The 21,396-nt window shown below is 38.4% G+C and overlaps 1 protein-coding gene across 1 annotated transcript in view; it reads left to right on the plus strand.

Moving 5' to 3' along the window:
- The window catches only part of TSBP1 (testis expressed basic protein 1), a 77,469-nt gene extending 59,639 nt beyond the window's left edge, over window positions 1-17,830 (plus strand). The window contains exons 18-23 of the mRNA XM_078001053.1: window positions 6,046-6,066; window positions 7,920-7,940; window positions 8,686-8,700; window positions 15,217-15,680; window positions 15,903-17,236; window positions 17,564-17,830. Coding sequence (XP_077857179.1) covers window positions 6,046-6,066; window positions 7,920-7,940; window positions 8,686-8,700; window positions 15,217-15,680; window positions 15,903-16,493 — 1,112 coding nt within the window. The 3' untranslated portion in view covers window positions 16,494-17,236; window positions 17,564-17,830. The remainder of the gene's footprint in view (window positions 1-6,045; window positions 6,067-7,919; window positions 7,941-8,685; window positions 8,701-15,216; window positions 15,681-15,902; window positions 17,237-17,563) is intronic.
- Window positions 17,831-21,396: the final 3,566 nt, after the last annotated feature.

Below are 21,396 nucleotides of genomic sequence, written 5' to 3' on the forward strand. Positions count from 1 at the left end.
CTACTAAAAATACAAAATTAGCCAGGCGTGATGGCACATGTCTGTCATCCCAGCTACTTGGGAGGCTGAAGCCGGAGAGTCACTTGAACCTAGGAGGCAGAGGTTGCGGTGAGCCGAGATTGCACCATTGCACTCCAGCCTGAGTGACAAGAGCGAAATTCTGTCTCAAAAAAAAAAAAAGGCAATTAACAACAAAACAAAACTTGATATAATTGTGCAAATATCAGATAAAATATAAGTGAAAGCTGTGAGCTTATAGCATAGCTTTCTAAATACATAAAACAAAAACTGACAAAATAACAAAGATATCTATAACTAAATAAAGATATTTCAATATTTCTCTCATAAAATAAATAAAACAGACAAAAATTAGTAAGGCTAGAGAGGCTTTGACATATTTTAGAAAGCTTTATCTAGTGATGTACACTGAACATTCCACCAAGCAAGCATAGATGGAAAAGTTATTAATTTGACCACCAATTCCTTCAACTAGAGCAAGCCTCAACTAATTTCAAAGTACACTTCTACATAACAGAAATCACATTTTCTGAGCGCAAGGCAACAAAAGAGAAATAACAAAAAATATTAACATATACATATTTAGAAACAAAAAAGCATACATCCAAGTAATCCACAGGTTACAAACAACATTGTGAGAGAAATTACCAAACATATAGAAATAAATGAGTATAAAATCATTACTTAAAGCACTTAGGATATAGCCAAAATATCATTTAGAGAGAAATTATTAGGGTAAATGGTTTTAATAGAAAGTATTCATTAATAAAGACAGATGAACTAAACATGAGCTCAAGATGATTTAAAAAAGGAAAAATCTCAAAAGTAGGAAATAATAATAAAAATATCCTACTTTTATTAGGCAAAAATTAATGAAATTAAAAGTATTTAAAAATAATCAACAAAACAATTTTGATTTTTTTAAACAAAATTAAATAAAGAAAAGGAAAAGCACTAACAACACAAGGAACAAATAGAAATGTAGGGAGACAGCAAAATTTCCTCAAAATCATAAGAAAAAGCACTAAAAAAATGCAAATACTACAAAATGAACACTTTGTTAGCCTAGCCAAATCATCCATTTTGCCTGAGCATTTGACACTACTCATGACAGTCAGAAAAACCTTGTATCATGAGATAAACTGAGAATGGCAGCAGGTGAAAAAAGAAGGAAAGAAAACCAGAAGGAAGCCAGAGAGAGAAGGAGGGAGGGACAGACAACAAGCCTTATATGTTCTTAAATTTAATAATAGCTTCATTTAGCACTGGAACCTAAAATAAAGGCTTAAGTTCATATGCTTTACATTGCTGGCTTCCTAATGGAAACAATTTTAGTGCCGATTTTTACAATATTGATACATATAAATCTAAGTAACCAAACCCAGTTTTGACTGCTTGCAGCTGAAAAGCCAGACATGAGAGACAAGGGTTGTTGGGATGAAAAGCAGATTGAATTGGAAAGTCAGCAAACAGAGAAGATGGAGAACCAGCATTCTAAAGTACCATCCATCTAATGTCTTTCAGGCTGGCTGGAGGGTTTCTATGGGAGGCAGGATATGGGGAAACTATGCGCAGGAGTTAGAATCAAGAGATGACTGAGGAACACAGAGATCTGGGTGCCAGCAAGAGTCAGAGGAGGCTGGGAATGTCTTTGTCCTTGGTCAGGTCACAATGCTCCCATAAATCTTTAACAAAACATAATTAGTGTTTACATAATTCCCCCTTAGTCGCACAGTTAGTTTCAAAAATTACATGACTGCTGTTTCTGCATTTTATCTCAGTGTTCTAAAATTGTCCCAGCCTACATGCAGGAATGGGTAAAGGTCCCTTAAACAAAAAAAGAGTTCATGTTAGTTATTTTGCTGTTTCACTGTCATAAAAATGTGTTGTGACCCTTGCCAATATATAATCATGATGGAGAATTATTTTTCCACCAATGAGAATAATCAGCAAACTAACTAACTTTATAGATTATGCCCCTTAAACTCCTGCTATGTCTCTGATTAAGTGAGCCAGTTCTTCTGAAGACAGGACTTGCTTGCAAGCACTGCCACTTAAAAAAGAAAAAAATGTTTCTCAGTTCCAATTTGCCTCCAGTTTTTATTGACAATACAGATCTTTAAAAAAACATATGACCTGGCCAGGCGCCGTGGCTCATGCCTGTAATTTACCCAGCGCTTTGGGAGGCCGAGGCAGGCAGATCACCTGAGGTCAGGAGTTTGAGACCAGCCTGGCCAACATGGCAAAATCCCGTCTCTACTAAAAATACAAAAATTAGCTGGATGGCACACACCTGTAATCCCAACTACTTGGGAGGCTGAGGTAGGAGAATCGGACTGCTTTTCTTCATGGCCCAATAACGAGATGCAGATGAACTGGGAAAGAAGACAGTTTTTATTTATGTAACTGGGTACAGAGAGAAGGCCTAGAAATGTTTGCCAGACCAACTCAAAATTACAAAGTTTTCTAGAGCCAATATACCTTCTAAGCTACATGTCTACATGTAAGTGTGCATTCGTCTAAAGACATAAGTGATTAACTTCTTCTAATCTATGACTAAGAAGTGAGTCCTGAAGACCTTCCTCTGGAGCTTCAGTAAATTTACTTAATCTAAATGGGTCCAGGTGCTGGGGTGATTACCCTTATCTTGTCTCCTGCTAAATCATGGAGGTTTATGGAGTTCCTTCAGACCACCAATAAACTTGTTTGTGGAGGCCTGGGGATTTTCTTCAGACCCCCCAATAAACTTGTTTTAATCCTAAACGGGTCCTGTTAAGAATTCCTTCGTAATCTTGTCATGCTTCAAGGCCCAGGAAAGGCCTAGGCAAACTCTTGGTGGGCTTGTTACATTCCAGCCTGGCTCTATCAGCTTTTAATATTTAACTTAACCCCTCAGTCAGTGCTGAAACTGTTGTTATGGAGGCCTGTGTTAGTGAGACCTGCCCTGCCACAGTAAGGCAAGGAATAAGTAAACTTAGTAATAGAAATCTAGAAGAAGAATATAATGAACCGTGAAGAATAGAACAGATATTTTGAAACTAGAGACTGAAATAGGAAAAAAAGTAAAAGAGGCAAAACTTAAAATAAGTATTACTAACTCTTGAAGAGTTTTAAATTCTCATAAAAACTGAAAAGAAAAAGAAAAGGTGCTAAACTCAACTATATTTTTCGCACTCTAAAGATATTCACCATGAAAGATGTAGGACTATAGAAGAGGATCGGATAATGTAAGCTCTTAGGATTTCTTGTTTGTCGTTATAATATCCTTGCTCTGCCCTATTCTAATACCTCTGGGAAATGTGCTAGTAAGAACCTTTGTCTCCATGTCCAAAGAAAATCACATTATTTTTTGTTGGTATTTTAGCAAAGGGTGTGTCTTAGTCCATTCAGGCTGCTATAACAGAATACAATAAACTGATAAACAACAAACATTTATTTCTCACTGTCTAGAGGCCGGGAATTCTGAGATCGAAGTGCTAGCTGATTTTGTTCCTGGTGAGGGAGGTTTTCCTGGCCTACAGACGTTGCCTTGTTGTGTCCTCACATGTCAGAAACAACCTCTCTCATGTCTCTTCTTAAAAGGGCGCTACTCCCAATCATGAGGACGCTACCTTCATAACCTAATTACCTCCCAAAGGCGCCACCTCAAATGCCATCACATTAGAGATTAGGGCTTCAACATACAGATTTAAGGGGGACATAAACATTCAGTCATAGCAAGATGTAAGCCTAACATATAAATTCCTTTTCTTTTAATTCTACTGCTCTTCAGTATCCTAAAATATCTGAAGGGTTTCTTCTAACATATGTTATTTCCCAAGCCAGCTTTAAAATTCTGATTAAATTTGAGATTATCAGAAAGAAAAAACACAGAAAAATTATCATTACAAACATTTTAAAACATAATTACAAATAAACTTTCTGTACTGTAAAAAAAAAAATACAGTGAGAGCTGGTATAATGGTAGAGATTTGAAAGGAAGATAAAATATTTTTTAAAAAAAAGACGATGAAGAGATAACGTAAATTAGTAACCTTTAACTATTAACCAGTCTCCTGAAAGAATGTGACCTAGATTAAGAATGTTTAAAAAAATATTTTATTTCATTAGGAAAAAGTGGCCTTCACTCACATAACCCATCATACGGGCCATTCAAAATGGCCTGGATATTTAAGTTATTAAAGTGGAGTTAAAATTGACTTAATAAGAGATAGCATATTCCTAGAAGATTTAATGTTTCCCAAAGGTCTATTTTCTGGTGTTCCAAGTGGATTTTCAATAGGAACTCAGTACATAATTTTTTTAAAAGTAATTTATTTTATTTTTAGCAAATGGTCCAATAGCAACCAGTAAGCTCCTACTGTCTTTCTCAGTCTCCTCTGGTCTCTGGTAGCATCTCGATTCCTTTATTTGTACTGACACTTTTTTGTTTTTGGTTTCTATTTTGGTTTAGTTTGGGTCTTTCTTTCTTTCTTTTGTTCGTTCGCTTGTTCTTTCTTCTTCCTTTCTTTCTGTCTTTCTGTCTTTTAAATAAATAAAAGGCCCACAGAAACAAGAAACCACATAGAAAGGACCGAAAACAAGTTGTTCTTCTGGTTAGAGAGTTAAGTTGCAAAAGAGAAGCAAGAAGAAATAATGCTGGCAAAATATGCTGGGAAGACCACGGGAAAAATACACTAAGAAGTTTATATCACAATCTGAAGTCACAGGGGTCACAAAACAAAACTCCAAAAGATAAAAGGTAGAAATAATAAAAATGAGAAGACGTAGCAAATGGGAGCCGAAGAAGGGACAGACTGCAAAATGCAAACAAAGAAAACACTAAAATAGAATTCAAGATAAAAAGGAAAGATTGATCTTCGTCTTTTCCTCCATAAAGTTTATTATATCTAAACTTGGACCACTACTGCTGCAGAGATTAAGCCTTTTTTGACTTCCCTTCCTTGAAAGAATTGGGACTTGCCTCTCATAACAATCAGGCAAATCACATGAATTTATTTTGTGTAGGTCTAAATACACCAATTTTTTTTAAAGATTACCAAAGTACATTAAAAACATGACCTAACTATATCCTATCTACAAGAAAGTCACTTCAAATTTAACAATAAAAGTTTTAAAAAATGAAAAATAAATGCCATGAAACATTAATTTTTTCAAAGAAAAATGGCAGAAGTGGCTACATTAATATCAGGTAAAGTGGACCTGAATGCAAAGAAATTTACCAGGGATGAAAGAGGGACATTATATCATGATAAAAATATCAATGCATCAAGAAGACATAGAAATCCTATATATGTATGCACCAAACAACAGTGCTTCGAAACACACTGGAAAAAAAAAAACACCTACTAGAACTGAAGAGAAACAGAAAACCCCACAACTACAGTTGGAAAGTTTAATGCCTCATTCTCAGCAATTGCTAGAACTACTAGATGGAACATGAAATAGGTGAGAGAATTAGCCAGGCAATATCTGAGGGGGTACTATTTCAGAGAAGACAAAAAGTAAACCACCCTAGGGTAGGAACATTTCCAGACTATATGAGGAAAAGCAAGAAAGCAAGAACCATATAGCTGGAACAGAATGAAAAGTGACATAAAAGAAGCTATAAGAGATATTTGGAGGGACAGATCTTCCAGGGCCACCTTTGAAAGCCAGTGTTGTGATTTTGACTTTTGTTAAATCAAGATGGAGAACCATTGGTGGATCTTAAGCCAGAGTCTTGCTGACACTTTAAAAGGGTCCCGCTAACTGCTCTACTAGGAATTGACTGGGAGGCAAGGGTGAAAGCAGAGAGCTCAATTAGAGAGACAACAATAAGTTGGACCACAGTGAGAGTCATAAAGGTGGTAAAAAGTGTCAGGTTCTTCTAACACACTAAGGGATCTGTTGTCTCATCATATTTGTATTCTGCTAGAAGTCGTTATGGTACTCTAGAAAAAAGAACTAGGAAATTGGGAGTGGGAAAGAACTGTATTTCTGTTCAAAAGTGTTACCATTAACCTATTTTCTTGTTTTGATTTTCAGGAATACCTCAAGTTCACACTAGTAAGTTTCTAATGTATTTTTAGTACATTAGTTTCTTGTAGGGCTGGGGTGAGCAAATCTTTTCTATAAATATTTTTAATGTTTTGTGTTTGTTTTTGTTTGTTGGGTTTTTGTGGTTTTTTGGTTTGTTTGTTGTTTTTGGCTTTGTTTTGTTTTGAGACAGGGTCTTGCTCTGTCACCTACCCTGGAGTGCGGTAGTGTGATCATAGCTCACTACAACCTCCTCTCCTGGGCTCAAGCAATTGTCCTGCCTCAGCCTCCTGAGTAGCTGGGACTACAGATGTGTACCACCATGCTTGGCTAACTTTTTTTTACTTTTTGTAGAAACTGAGTCTTGCTGTGTTCCTAGGCTGGTCTCAAAGTCCTGGCCTCAAACAATCCTCCTGCCTTAGCCTTCTAAAGTGCTGGGATTACAGGCATAAGCCACCATGCCCAGCCAAATATTTTAAATTTTATAAGCCATAAAGTCTCTGTCACAACTACTCAACTCTGCTGTTGTAGCACAAAAACAGTCATAGACAATATATAAAAGAATGAGCATGGATATGTCCCAATAAAATACTATTTTAGACACTGAGATTTGAATTTCATACAATTTTCATGTGCCACAAAATATTATTATTATTTCAACTATTTAAATATGTAAAATCCATTCTTACCTCACAGGACTTGCAAAAATAGCCAACATACTAGATTTATTCCATGGGCTATATTTTGCCAACTCCCACTCTATGGTTTAAATACCCTAACTCCACATATTTACCTCTGGTAAACAATCCTGGTATTATGCTTCTTACAATGTCATGCTTTCTTACTATTTTGTGCTTTTTTTTTTAAAGACAGAGTTTCACTCACCCAGGTTAGAGTGCCCTGGTATGATCATGGCCCACTGCAGCCTTGACTTCCTAAGCAATCCTCCCACCTCAGCTTTCTGAGCAGCTGGGACTACAGGCACATGCCACCATACCTAGCTAATTATTTTCTATTTTTTTGCAGAGACGGGGGTCTCACTATGTTGCCCAGGCTGGTCTTGAACTCCTAGGCTCAAGCCGTCCGCTTGCCTCACAGCCTTCCAAAGTGCTGGGATTACAGGCATGAGCCACTGTGCCAGCCTATTTTGTGCTTTCTATGTAGGTTTATCAAATAACATCAACAAAAAATATATACCTATATTTCAGTACTTGGTAAAACTCTACCTTAAATATTTCACACCAGGCCAGGCATGGTGGCTTACACCTGTAATCCCAGTACTTTGGGAAGCCAAGGCAGGTGGATCACTTGAGCGCAGGGTTCCAGACCAGCCTGGGCAACATGGTGAAACTCTGTCTCTACAAAAAAAATATTTAAAAATTAGCCGGGTGTGGTAGCATTCACCTGTAGTCCCAGCTACTCAGGAGGCTGAAACTGGAGGATCGCTTGAGCCCCGGAAGTGGAAGCTGCAGTGAGCCATGTTCGTGCCACTGCACTGTAGCCTGGAAGACTGAGACCCTGTCTCAAAAAAATATATTTTAAAAAAAACTAGTATCAAACAATGTCAAAAAATAATGTTAGCACACATCTTCTAAGCAAGACCATTATATGTCCTATATTTTATAAATTGTAATCTTGACATTCTAGACAAAATTGCTAATGGTCAATAATAAGTAAAGGTGATTTAAAGTAGCTTATCACAAGGTCTTTGTAAACTACACTAGGCAAAGAGAAGGGGGAGGGGAAATGAAGTTTCTTTACATTTAAATAAATGAAATTTAGTTGTTAATGACGCAGATGATCCCACTCAATGCAGAAGTTTAGGGACTGGGAAAACAGGAAAGCCCAGTACCTACTGATGTGTTTGCCTTTGTCTCTTTCAGTGGACAGTTCTGGAAAAATCAGTAAGTTTGGATCATTTCCTTGCCTTACCTATTTCTATGCCTAGGACCTTTACATTCTTTTTCCCAAATGTTCTTGTATTACAAATTCTTCTACCTTAGAGCAGTCAAAATTTCTTCAATGAGTCATTTCCTCATATTTCAGTTTTAATTCTTCTTATCTATTTTCCTTTTGTAACAAAATATAATGGCCTTGTGTTTAATTCTAGTTATTTACTACCAAAGATTTTTGGTAGCATATATTCCCAGATAATCTATCACAACAGAGCCTAGTTCCTCTGTACTATAATCTGGCAACAAATAATTTTTAATAAAAAATAAAATCCTCTAAGATTGACAAAAAGAATATGTGTCAGGATGAGAGGTGATTTTGGTAATTGACCAACAATACACATTTTTCAAACTGACCAGAACAGTGAGCAAAAAACTGTTTTGCAGAAGACATGTGAAAGACTTATGAAAGAACAAAGAAAGGAAGGAAATGCAATAGTTTGAATTTCAGTAGAATTGATATTACCTACCCAAGATTTCAAATCCCTATATTAACTAAATGGCATCCTAAAGACAATCCTCTGTGTGGAGTGGGATGTGGAGCATTGGCCAGCAACACTCCTGAGGATGAAACAGAGAGTTTTATGCTCCCTCCAAGTCCTGTTTCTAAATTCACCTAGGAAGGATACTATTGGAAGGTGGGTTCTTCTTGAGTTAGAAAATCCCCACTGATCTTTCTTTTGTGTTTTGTTTTTAGCACTGACTCCTGTGGGTAAGTTCCATATCTCTTCTCAACTCTGATATTTTACATTGCTTATTATAATTCTTTTGTGACCTGTCTGTTTCTACTCCCAAAATAGAGACCTGTGCTTCTAAGGCTAATTTGAATGTTCCTATCTTCCAGAAACTTCCAAGGTTTTTTCCCCCCACTTTCTTTTTGAGACAGGATCTCTCTGTGTTGCCCATGTTGATCTTGAACTCCTGAGCTCAAGTGATCCTCCTGCCTCGGCCTCCCAAAGTGCTGGGATTGCAGGTGTGAGCAACTGTGCCAGGCCCCAAGTTTTTAAAGAACTACTTTTTAAGAGATTGCTGTAGAAGAGATGAAGTTCATATGAAAGGGTGCCACAATTTCTGTCCATCTTCTAGGCTGTGAAAAAGAATCTCCTCCCTGATTCTCAGCAAAACATAATGAAAGGAAGATTGGTTTCTGAATTCCATTAGTTCTTTGCTGGGAATTTTGAACTCTTTTTTAGTTATAGGTGAAGTCCCTCTGAATCATATTAATAGGGGAAAAAAAACTAGTTAAAAACAAAATCCCATCTACTTTCTGTTGCCTTCTAAATAACTTTACCTTTGAAAGACAGTAGGTATTGAGTATTGACTATGTATTGTACACTGTGCTAGGCACTTACAAAAGTAGCATCTCTTATTCTTACCATATCCCTGCCTGGTAGCTATTATTATTCCCCATTTTACAGATTAGGAAACTAACTCAGATATTTACCCAAGGTTAAAGACTTGGTAAACATTGGTGTCAGGATTTAAACCCAGGATGTCCTATCTCCAAAATACACACCCTTCCCATACTAACACATTGCCTCCTACACTGAATCATAAATGCATTTTTTGTGATTAGTCAGGAAACTTGATGGAATGTTTGTAAATACAAATATACATCTACAGAAAAGCTGGATAATTAAATGTATACAAAAGGATCCTTTTAAAAATAGAAGACCACATTTAAATCAATGTTTGACTTTTTTAACTGTTTTCTGGATTCAGATTTCTCTCTATTGGGATTATTTAATATATGGCTCAGCTCTTCAAGCAAGGAAACCATACAAAACAAAGCAGAATAACAACTTTTAATTCTGTAAATATATGATCAAAAGAAGCAAATAAGACTTAAACCTAGTGAGACACGTTTCAAGCATTTCAAACATTCCAAACACTGACACGAACACAAAATACGTCCTTATATTTAATCATATTTAAGCCTCATTCTTCTTTCTCAGTTCACACTAGAAAGAGAGTGGGTTTGGAGGGAGAGGAAGGCAGAGAGATGAAGTTGAAAGGGGCAATTAATGTCTTTTTTTTTTTTTTTTTTTACAAATTTCATTCTTGTCGCCAGGCTGGAGTGCAATGGCACGATCTTGGCTCACTGCAACCTCCGCCTCATGGGTTCAAGTGATTCCACTGCCTCAGTCTCCCAAGTAGCTGGGGTTACAGGCGTGTGCCACTATGCCTGGCTAATTTTGTATTTTTAATAGAGACAGGGTTTCACCGTGTTGGTCAGGCTCGTCTCGAACTCCTGACCTCAGGTGATCCACCTGCCTCGGCCTCCCAAAGTGCTGGGATTACAGGCGCAAGCCACCGTGCCCAGCCAGGGAAATTAATTTCTTTTGACTCATGGTACAAGAAACAGTAGGCATTCAGAATAATCATAATGTGTCAACATCCCTCAAATGCTCTCCGCACATAGAAAAAGTGATAGGACTATGATCTTGTGAGTTTCTCTTACCAAAAAAAAGAAAAAAAAAAAAGGAAAAGGTGGGCTCTGACGATTGATGTTATATGTCAACTTGACTCAGAAGAACCCTGACTAATACAAGGGCTCTGAGAAGGGATCACAGGCCAAGTCTCTTCCCAGAGGTAATAAATTTTTAATGAATACTAATTTTTTAAGTTGCCAGAGAAAAATCCATTTAATCTTTTTAAAAAAATTTTTGTAAAAGATATATTCTTATTGATATAATCTTTCAAACACATGCTTCCCAATTGATTTTTTTTTTCTATTTCTTTTAAAAAATAGAGATGGGGGTCTCACTGTGTTGCCCAGGCTGGCCTCGAACTCCCGGCCTCAAGTGATCCTCCCATTTCAGCCTCCCAAAGTGCTGGGATTACAGGTGTGAGCCACTGCATCTGGCCCCAATTGATATTTTTAGAAAAAAAGAGGTTAAGGTTTAATTCAGTGTTCAAAGAAAGGTTTAAGACAGATTAAACCAACAAACATCATCATCTCAGCAAACTGAGTCTCTTATTTCTCACTTCCTCATTCAACTAATAAGTATATGATATTTTAAAATGTAATTCATAGCCTGAGAACTATAATGATTCATCCCTCTGATACTGAAGAGATCTTTTACGGTCTAGATCCAATTATGCTCTCCCTGCCAACCACTGGATTAAAAACCTAAGATCAGTTTCCTAATAAAGCCCACATTCTATTTTCTACATTAAGTATCATTTAGATAGAATTGTTAATGTGATAGCTATTTCATGATATCTTTTAGCTTTAACAAAAATTAATCCAATTTAAAAATTGTAATAATTACTTTTTAATCAGCTTGAATGTATTATGATGATCCCCAAAGTCTTGCTTAAATCTTTTGATTGTATTAAAATTTTGTAGTATGGGCTACTGCCTGCAATAAATGTACTTGCAGCCAGGGCTTCCAAGTCTTTATATCATGAAGATTTACACTGTAAGTGTAGGATGATTATGAGGTCCAAGAGAAGGAAAACATGTATGAACTATCTTGAAATCTGGGAGAAGGAAGAAAAGAACTTAGAATGTGGTGGAATAATGATTTGTGGCTTACTTTTGCAATGCAAACTTGAAATAAAAGTGAACCTCACTTTATGGGATAGCTGGATTCCTCAAAAATAAATCCTGTAAATCTAATCTATGTTAATTAAATACAAGATTTAAAAGATGACAGCAAATATATTAAAATAAGGGTATGAAGATTCTATTAGAAGTAACTAGAGATATTTTTCAGTGTAGTGGGAGAAAGAACAATTTTTTTTTAATTCTGTGAAATTAGGAAAGGTGCAGCTAGAATAAACACTGGGTGCTTCAGGAAATCCTATAATACTTAATTTTGGTTTACAAAACCTATATAATTTAGAAGGTAAATTTAGGTTAAAATGAGTCATGAAGTATTACACACAATAGCAAATAATCACCCCCAAGAGATAGTAAAACTAAAAATATTCATAACTTAAGAAAAATCAGCTTATGTGAGGATTACATTCCATGAAATTCTTAAGGTTAGAAGCTTCCCTGGAAAAGCATGATCTTACCATTCCACACCACCATACCCCTAAACAAAACAAAACAGTGTCCACTGGTAGCACTGTCGAAGATCAAAATATTCTGAACTATTTTTCTCAATTTAGCAATGCTTGAAATATATTACCACTGATTTTCATTAGGAAATTGAAAATTGATTGTCTAGAATAAAATGTCAGTACCATATTTTAATGAAGAACTGTTAAGGGGGGAAATATACAAAAAGGTTCAGAAAACATTACAGCAATTTTCCTAATGTTATTTTTATTTAGATGTCAACAGCTGAAAATAATAAAACACTGAACTACAACAACCCTTTTGATTTATAGTTTCTTACCTAATACAGGTGTGCCTCATTTTTATAATTGATAAAATTCTGAAGTTATGTGTATGCCAATTTTTCAAATGTCAAACCCTAAATGTAAAAAACAAAAAAGTCCCATAATTCATTTTTAAGCAAGAAAATTTTCCTGTAATTGGCCGGGGGTGGTGGGTCACGCCTGTAATCCCAGCACTTTGGGAGGCCAAGGCAGGTGGATCACCTGAGGTCAGGAGTTCAAGACCAGCCTGACCAACATGGAGAAACCCCATCTCTACTAAAAATACAAAATTAGCCGGGTGTGGTGGTGCATGCCTGTAATCCCAGCTACTGGGGAGGCTGAGGCAGGAGAATCGCTTGAATTCGGGAGGCGGAGGTTGCAGTGAGCCAAGATCGTGCCATTGCACTCCAGTGTGGGCAATAAGAGCGAAACTCCGTCTCAAAACAAAAAAAGAAAGAAAAAAAAAAAAAAGAAATGTTCCTGTAATACAATCAACCACTCATGTAAATTATTTGTTGGAAACTAAGAATGCCTTGTCTTGATTGAATTAGAGAGTTTTGGCCGGGCGCGGTGGCTCACGCCTGTAATCCCAGCACTTTGGGAGGCCGAGGCGGGCGGATCACAAGGTCAGGAGATCGAGACCACGGTGAAACCCCGTCTCTACTAAAAATACAAAAAATTAGCCGGGCGCGGTGGTGGGCGCCTGTAGTCCCAGCTACTCAGGAGGCTGAGGCAGGAGAATGGCGTGAACCCAGGAGGCGGAGCTTGCAGTGAGTCGAGATCGCACCACTGCACTCCAGCCTGGGCGACAGAACGAGACTCCGTCTCAAAAAACAAACAAAAAAAAAACTGAATTAGAGAGTTTTTTCCTGTACTATCTCATTGGGAAGTAGTAATGGCCAATATTTATTGACTGCTTATTATGTCCCATGCACTGTACTGAGTGCTTTTATTTAGATAACATTATTTAATCTCATAACACCTCTTTGAGGTAGCTACTACTATTGCCCCCATTTTACAGACAGAAAGTAAAGTTTGCCAAAGGTCACCCAGCTAGGCAGGTGTGGGAGGCAGGATTTGAACCAGTCTGTCTCCAAAGGCTATGTTCCTTTAACATTTGTCTATAATATTTAAAAACTCTACAAAGTGAGCAGATCAAACTAAATATAAAAAGAGTGAGTCTTTGAGGATTAACCGATTTACCTTAATAAACCCATTAAACCCAGATAGCAGAAATAGTAAACCTAGGTCTTCTTCTTTTCTTTTTTTTTTTTTTTTTTTTGAGATGGAGTCTCGCTCTGTCACCCAGACTGGAGTGCAGTGGTGCGATCCCAGCTCACTGCAATCTGCGCCTTCCGGGTTCAAGTGATTCTCCTGCCTCAGCCTCCCAAGTAGCTGGGGTTACAGGTGTGCACCACCATGCCTGGCTAATTTTTGTATTTTTAGTAGAGATAGGGTTTCACCATGTTGGCCTGGCTGGTCTCCAACTCCTGACCTCAAATGATCCACCCACTTCGGCCTTCCGAGGTACTGGGATTACAGGTGTGAGCCACCGCTCCCAGCCTAAGTCTTCTGATTCAGCTTTTATAATAAGTATTATTTCTACCATACTAAATATTAAATATTAGATTTCCTCAAAGCAAGACATACCTCTGCTCCATGGCAAGAACTCACACAACTCCTTGGTGGCTCAGATATTTCTTTTACCTAATTTAAGGAACCATATTACTTAAAAAAAAAAAAAAAAAGCAAATAAAAAATACCTAGCAGAAGCTAATAAATTCAAGTTTGTTAAATCACTCAGGAATTGAGACATAACAGCTAATTTACCCGAACACGATCAAAGGACCTGAAATTTTTGCAGAGTTTGCAGATATTGCAAGAAGCAGTCTATGGTAATGATCAAAACCGAACTCTGGAGTCTGACTACTCAGGTTCAAATCCCAGCTCCACCACCTACTGATTACATAACCTTATTCACATTCCTTTAAGCATTCTGTGCCTCAGTTTCTTCATCTGTAAAATGAGGTTAATAATACCCTACCTGGTTGTTGTGAGTATCAAATGATTTAATACATAAAGTGCTTAGAACAGTGAGTACTTGGTGTGTGATAAGCACTTAGTAATTATCAGCTAGTACTGCATAATAAGATATGCTTTTATTCAATATGGAAAGCATATTTGAGTTTCCTTTTTCTATCTTGAGAAATATAATTATTGCTTCCTCCCACAATTTTTCCTTAAAATAAATTCTATTTCTTTTCAGAATACATCCTCTGTTAGCCACTAAGCATTCATTAGCCATAATCCACTGAACAAATGTCAGTTCATTTACAATACGTTTCCTTTTCTCTCATTAGTCTTCCAAATTATTGAAAATAGTCCAGAATTTGGCTGGGCACAGTGGCTCACGCCTGTAATCCCAGCACTTTGGGAGGCCGAGGTGGGCAGATCACCAGGTCAGGAGATCGAGACCATCCTGGCAAACATGGTGAAACCCCGTCTCTACTAAAAATAGAAAAAAAAAAAATTAGCCGGGCTTGGTGGCGGGCGCCTGTAGTCCCAGCTACTCAGGAGGCTGAGGCAGGAGAATGGCGTGAACCCAGGAGGAGGAGCTTGCAGTGAGCGCAGATGCACCACTGCACTCCCGCCTGGGCAACGGAGCAAGACTCCGTCTCAAAAAAAAAAAAAAGAAAAGAAAAGAATCCAGAATTGTATAGATACTTTTATTATTTTATGTATAGAGAGCCATCATTTTAGATAACTTGAGATTCAGAAAAATTTCAGTTTGTCAGTTTTAAGACAAAAAAAGGAACCAGTATCAAGGGGGAAAAAATAGAAATAAAGAGAAAATACTTGCTATCTAAATCATGCCCTTTTGTTGTATGCTCAGTTATATTAACAGGTTACATGGATGAAGAACTTGCAAAAAAATCTTGTTCCAAAATCCAGATTCTAAAAAGTGGAGGCACTGCAAGGTCTCAGAATAGCCGAGAAGAAAACAAGGAAGCACTAAAGAATGACATCATATTTACAAATTCTGTTGAATCCTTGAAATCAACACACATAAAGGAGCCAGAAAGAGAAGGAAAAGGCACTGATTTAGAGAAAGACAAGATAGGAATGGAGATCAAGATAGACAGTGACGCTAGAATACCAAAAAGACAGGAAACCCAACTAAAAATCAGTGAGATGAGTGTACCAAAAGGACAGGGAGCCCAAATAAAGAAGAGTCTGTCAGGTGTTCCAAGAGGACAGGAGTCCCAAGTAAAGAAGAGTGAGTCAGGTGTACCAAAAGGACAAGAAGCCCAGGTAACTAAGGGTGGGTTGGTTGTACTGAAAGGACAGGAAGCCCAGGTAGAGAAGAGTGAGTTGGTTGTACTGAAAGGACAAGAAGCCCAGGTAGAGAAGAGTGAGATGGGCGTGCCAAGAAGACAGGAATCTCAAGTAAAGAGTGAGTCGAGTGTACCAAAAGGACAAGAAGCCCAGGTAACGAAGAGTGGGTTGGTTGTACTGAAAGGACAGGAAGCCCAGGTAGAGAAGAGTGGGTTGGTTGTACTGAAAGGACAGGGAGCGCAGGTAGAGAAGAATGAGATGGGTGTGCCAAGAAGACAGGAATCCCAAGTAAAGAAGAGTGAGTCGGGTGTCCCAAAGGGACAAGAAGCCCAGGTAAAGAAGAGTGAGTCAGTTGTACTGAAAGGACAGGAAGCCCAGGTAGAGAAGAGTGAGTTGAAGGTACCAAAAGGACAAGAAGGCCAAATAGAGAACAGTGAGGCAGATGTGCCAAAGGAACAGGAGGTCCAAGAAAAGAAGAGTGAGGCAGGTGTACTGAAAGGACCAGAATCCCAAGTAAAGAACACTGAAGTGAGCGTACCAGAAACACCAGAATCCCAACTAAAGAAGAGTGAGTCAGGCATACTAAAAGGACAGGAAGCCCAAGAAAAGAAGGAGAGTTCTGAGGATAAAGGAAATAATGATAAAGAAAAGGAGAGAGATGCAGAGAAAGATCCAGGTAAAGAAGAAAAAGGTGATAAAAACACAAAAGGTGACAAAGGAAAGGACAAAGTTAAAGGAAAGCGAGAATCAGAAATCAGTGGTGAAAAACCAAAAGCCTCAAAAAGGGCGAAGGCAAGTAAAGGAAAGAAGTACAACAAAAAAGCGGAAGAGTAAGGATATGTTTTTTAAAGGCCCATAAGACAAGTTATTATTATGATTCCCATCCTCCAGATACAAAACATATCCCAGCCATTGCCTAAACAGATTATAATTATAAAATCCCTTTCATCTTCATATCCCAGATTCTGCTCTTCAGAAGTGTTACCCTTTTTAATCTCTCAGTCACAAACCTCAGTTTCCAAATATTTGTTTTATAAGTTAATATGTATATGATTCCGTCAAGAAAGACTGGATACTTTCTGAAGTAAAACATTTTAATTAAAGAAATATGTAGTAATATCCTTTGACAAGTATGTCTATGATAGCCTCTCCAACCAATCAAACAGTAACTCCTCATGGCAGGCCTAATGTTTGCAAGGCGCTGGTCTAGCAATAAGGGGTGTACAGAAAAACACAAGTCAGAGCTCCTGCAATCAAGTAGCTTACAATATATATAGTGATATGTGTATACATGGCAATTTTTTAAGTAAAATCTAAGTTACAAAAAATAGTTTAGATGGACAGCATAATCCATCGTGGGATGAGAAAGTAGAGGTGATAACTTCATGGGGAAGGGAGTAGTGGTATATGATATGTCACAGCAGATGGATAAGATGTTGATATGCTGAGTGAATTACAAGTAAAAGAAAGGCAAAGGGTTAAAGGCTGTCATGCCATGCTCCAGGTGCAGTAGGCAATTTTGCTGTTACGGCAGTTTGAAAAGGAGAATATAAATGGATTTGAAAAACAAGCCAGGGGCCGGGCGCGGTGGCTCAAGCCTGTAATCCCAGCACTTTGGGAGGCTGAGACGGGCGGATCACGAGGTCAGGAGATCAAGACCATCCTGGCTAACACGGTGAAACCCCGTCTCTACTAAAAAATACAAAAAACTACCCGGGCGCAGTGGCGGGCGCCTGTAGTCCCAGCTACTCGGGAGGCTGAGGCAGGAGAATGGCGTGAACCCGGGAGGTGGAGCTTGCAGTGAGCCCAGATCCGGCCACTGCACTCCAGCCTGGGCGGCAGAGCAAGACTCCGTCTCAAAAAAAAAAAAAGAAAAAAAGAAAAAAAAAAGAAAAACAAGCCAGGAATTTATATTTTCCTCTTCAGGCAGCTGGAAGCTTTCCACAAAGTTTGAGACACAGAGTGAAATGAATAAGATGGTATCATTTTAAAAATAGTTACTCTTGTGATTGTGAAAAATAAGATTAAAAAAAGAAACATCATAGGTAGTAAATCTAATTAAGAAGTACTTGGAGTAAGTAATGGAAAGAGAATAAATAGAAGAAAATTCAAAGAATCACTACTTCTGATGCCTGCATAGGAGTAAGGAAAAGTAAAAAAAAAAAAAAAAATGATAGTTTCAAAACTTTTGAAACTAGGTAACAAACTAGGAAATAGTTTGGGGGACAGGGAGGGAATAACAAATTGTTGTTTTAAGGGGAAAAGCAATAACATTTGTCATTCAAGAGATATCTGGAATTAGATGAGTACAAGCAATAAGAGTGAGTTCTTCAAAGCAGAAAGTACAGGACTAACAAAAGCAGAAGTCCAAGGACTGAGTTTGTTATATGTAACATATTGAAGAAATTTAACTAAGGGATAGGAAGATATAAGGAAAACCTGTATAGTGGAATGTTCCAATAATTAAGGAAGATTAGAGTTTTGAGAAAAAATGAATGATTAAAGGATAGCTGAAACTTCAAGGAAAATAAGGACTGAAAGAACACTGTAGTTGGTATTTGGAGATGACTAATGAACTTCTCAAGAGTACTTTCCAAAGAAGGTAGCTAGGAGAAGGAAGGTAAGCAGGAAGAATACAGAGATACAAGTAAATAGCTGTGAGATGTGCCTTTCAAACAACCAGAAGAGTTAATTTATTTTAGTCTATTTTAAAATAATCATTTTTAGAAATTTTACTTTTTACTGTTCAATTCTGTGCTGGTTAGCCCACACCCTGAATATTACATTCAGCTCAATCATGGGATGTGGATAAACTAAATGCCTTCAGGAGAGAAAGACTCAAGTGAGCAGGAAGTTGCAGAATTCCCCTGGGAAGTCAAATATGAGGAAACAAAGAGAATTACGTTCAAATAGGTGAAAGTTCATAAGGGATTAGAATATTTTGTATAGCCCCAAAGAAATGAGATCAGTGAATTGAAGGTACGAAGTAACAAATTTTATCTCTGTAATAAGGAGAAGCAGAGGCCCAAAGAGTTTAAGCAAGAGTTTAAGGCTCATTCAGTGAGAATGCCACAGAGGAGACTCAGGAAACAGCTGAGTAATTGGAATAAATTATCTTTATGGTCCCTTCCAAATAGACTTCCTGAGAGTCTATAATTCTAGTTATCGAATTCTTTGGACTAACAAAATGTCTTCCAAGGAATCTTTCCATACTGATATGCTATTCTTTAGAGATGTTTGATGAAAAAAGGAGAGAAACCAGACATTAGTCTCTGCCCAAAGTGTAAAATGTTTCATAAATATTTCAGGCTACCCAACCACAACCTTAAAAGAGTATCTCCACAATTTCTAGCACAATCTAATCCACTGTATGGCTGTCTACTGTGTTCTCACAGCCCTGCCACAGGTATGGAAGCCTATGTTAATTTTAAAAGTCACAGAATCCTCAGGTCTTTGATGAGCTGCATAGGTTTAGCAAAACCAAGTTGCCAGAGACAGGGAGTGAGAGAGAAGAGGATGGAAGACAGATATTGAACATGGATTTTAATATTGTAAATTGCTTTTGTCATCTGCGGAAAATACACATTTAGAGATTTTACCAGTCTTAGCTGGCATATCTTTTACACACATTATGCTGTTATCAGTGAAAATTTTTGACCAGAAAGATTTTCACAGTTAAAAGTATTAGATTTTCATCATACTCATGTCATTTTCTTCAGCCTCTGTGGTCCATCTGACAGCTAACTAGTAGGTTGTTTTGTTTGTTTGTTTGTTTGTTTTTCCTCACTCTACCCAGGCTGGAGTGCAGTGCCATGATCTTGGCTCACTGCAACTTCCTCCTCCTGCGTTCAAGCGATTCTCATGCCTCAGCCTCCTGAGTACCTGGGATTACAGGGGTGCATCACCAAGTCCAGCTAATTTGTGTATTTTTAGTAGAGACGGGGTTTCACCATGTTGGCCAGGCTGGTCTCAAACTCCTGACCTCAGGTGATCCACCGCCTCAGCCTCCCAAAGTGCTGGGATTACAGGCGTGAGCCACTGTGCCCCGCCACTACTAGGTTTTAGAAGGGTATGACTAATGCGACTTCTCTCAGATTTCTGGTAAGAAGCAGGGACCCTGTCAAGGCAATTACTAAAAAACAATAGATAGGCTTCAGCAACCCAGCTCAGCTGACTCCTTATCTGTGTGTATGTCCCACTGAAGCAAGAATTCAGAAGAGATAGATCTATAGAAACCTTCCTGGCTGGGCACAGTGGCTCAAGCCTGTAATCCCAGCACTTTGGGAGGCCGAGACGGGCGGATCACGAGGTCAGGAGATCGAGACCATCCTGGCTAACCGGGTGAAACCCCGTCTCTACTAAAAAATACAAAAAATTAGCCGGGCAAGGTGGCGGGTGCCTGTAGTCCCAGCTACTCGGGAGGCTGAGGCAGGAGAATGGCATGAACCCGGGAGGCAGAGCTTGCAGTGAGCTGAGATCCGGCCACTGCACTCTAGCCTGGGCGACAGAGCAAGACTCCGTCTCAAAAAAAGAAAAGAAACCTTCCTGTATCTTCTCCATAACTTCTAACTTAGGGTCAAAACATTTGCGCTCCCACTAGGTCTTTGAAGGCAAGTAAATCATACAATAGAATACTCCAACTATAAAAATTTTGTGGCCGGGCGCAGTGGCTCAAGCCTGTAATCCCAGCACTTTGGGAGGCCGAGACGGGTGGATCACGAGGTCAGGAGATCGAGACCATCCTGGCTAACACAGTGAAACCCCGTCTCTACTAAAAAATACAAAAAAAACTAGCCGGGCAAAGTGGCGGGCGCCTGTAGTCCCAGCTACTCGGGAGGCTGAGGCAGGAGAATGGTGTAAACTCGGGAGGCGGAGCTTGCAGTGAGCCGAGATCCGGCCACTGCACTCCAGCCTGGGCGACAGAACGAGACTCCGTCTCAAAAAAAAAAAAAAATTTGTGGACCATTTTCTAAAGGCCACTGAAAAACTGACAAATTTAAAGCAATTGTTAGCCCTCCTGTAAAGATACAGATGTGCAAATCTTAAAGGACCCCAAAAAAAAGAAAGGAAAAAGGACAAGCTATCAAAATGACACCGTTTAACAAAATGATGAAAATTTTAAGAAAATACATAAATATGTACTTCTAAGATAGTGGCAATATAAAAGTAGGAATGTGAAACTTACCTTAAGAAATCAATAATAAATTTTGTTTTGCAAATAAACTAATACAAATGTCAAATGTCCTGTTCACAAGAATGGAATGGAAGTCAATTCAATTAGTCGTTTTTCATTTAGGAGCAGAACATAGGAAAGAAAAGCAGAAAGGTGAGTTTAGAGATAATGAAACTGAAAGAGAAACACAAAATATTAGGAAACAAACAATTTATATAAAATCAGTTAATGCAGCTCCTATCCCAATTAAAGACTCCCTGAGTTAGTATTGCATTAAAAATGCAATTTCCTGACCAGGTGTGGTGGCTCATGCCTGTAATCCCAGCACTTTGAGAGGCCAAAGCAGGTGGATCATGAGGTCAGGAGTTCAAGACCAGCCTGGCCAACATGGAGAAACCCTGTCTCTACTAAAAATACAAAAATTAGCCAGGCGTGGTGGCGCACACCTGTAGTCCCAGCTGCTCAGGAGGCTGAGGCAGGAGAATTGCTTGAACCCGGGAGGCGGAGGTTACAGTGAGCTGAGATCGTGCCACTGCACTCCAGCCTGGGCAACAGAGTGAGACT

Source organism: Macaca mulatta, chromosome 4, assembly GCF_049350105.2.
Source record: "Macaca mulatta isolate MMU2019108-1 chromosome 4, T2T-MMU8v2.0, whole genome shotgun sequence".
In the NCBI taxonomy this organism is placed as follows: Eukaryota; Metazoa; Chordata; class Mammalia; order Primates; family Cercopithecidae; genus Macaca; species Macaca mulatta.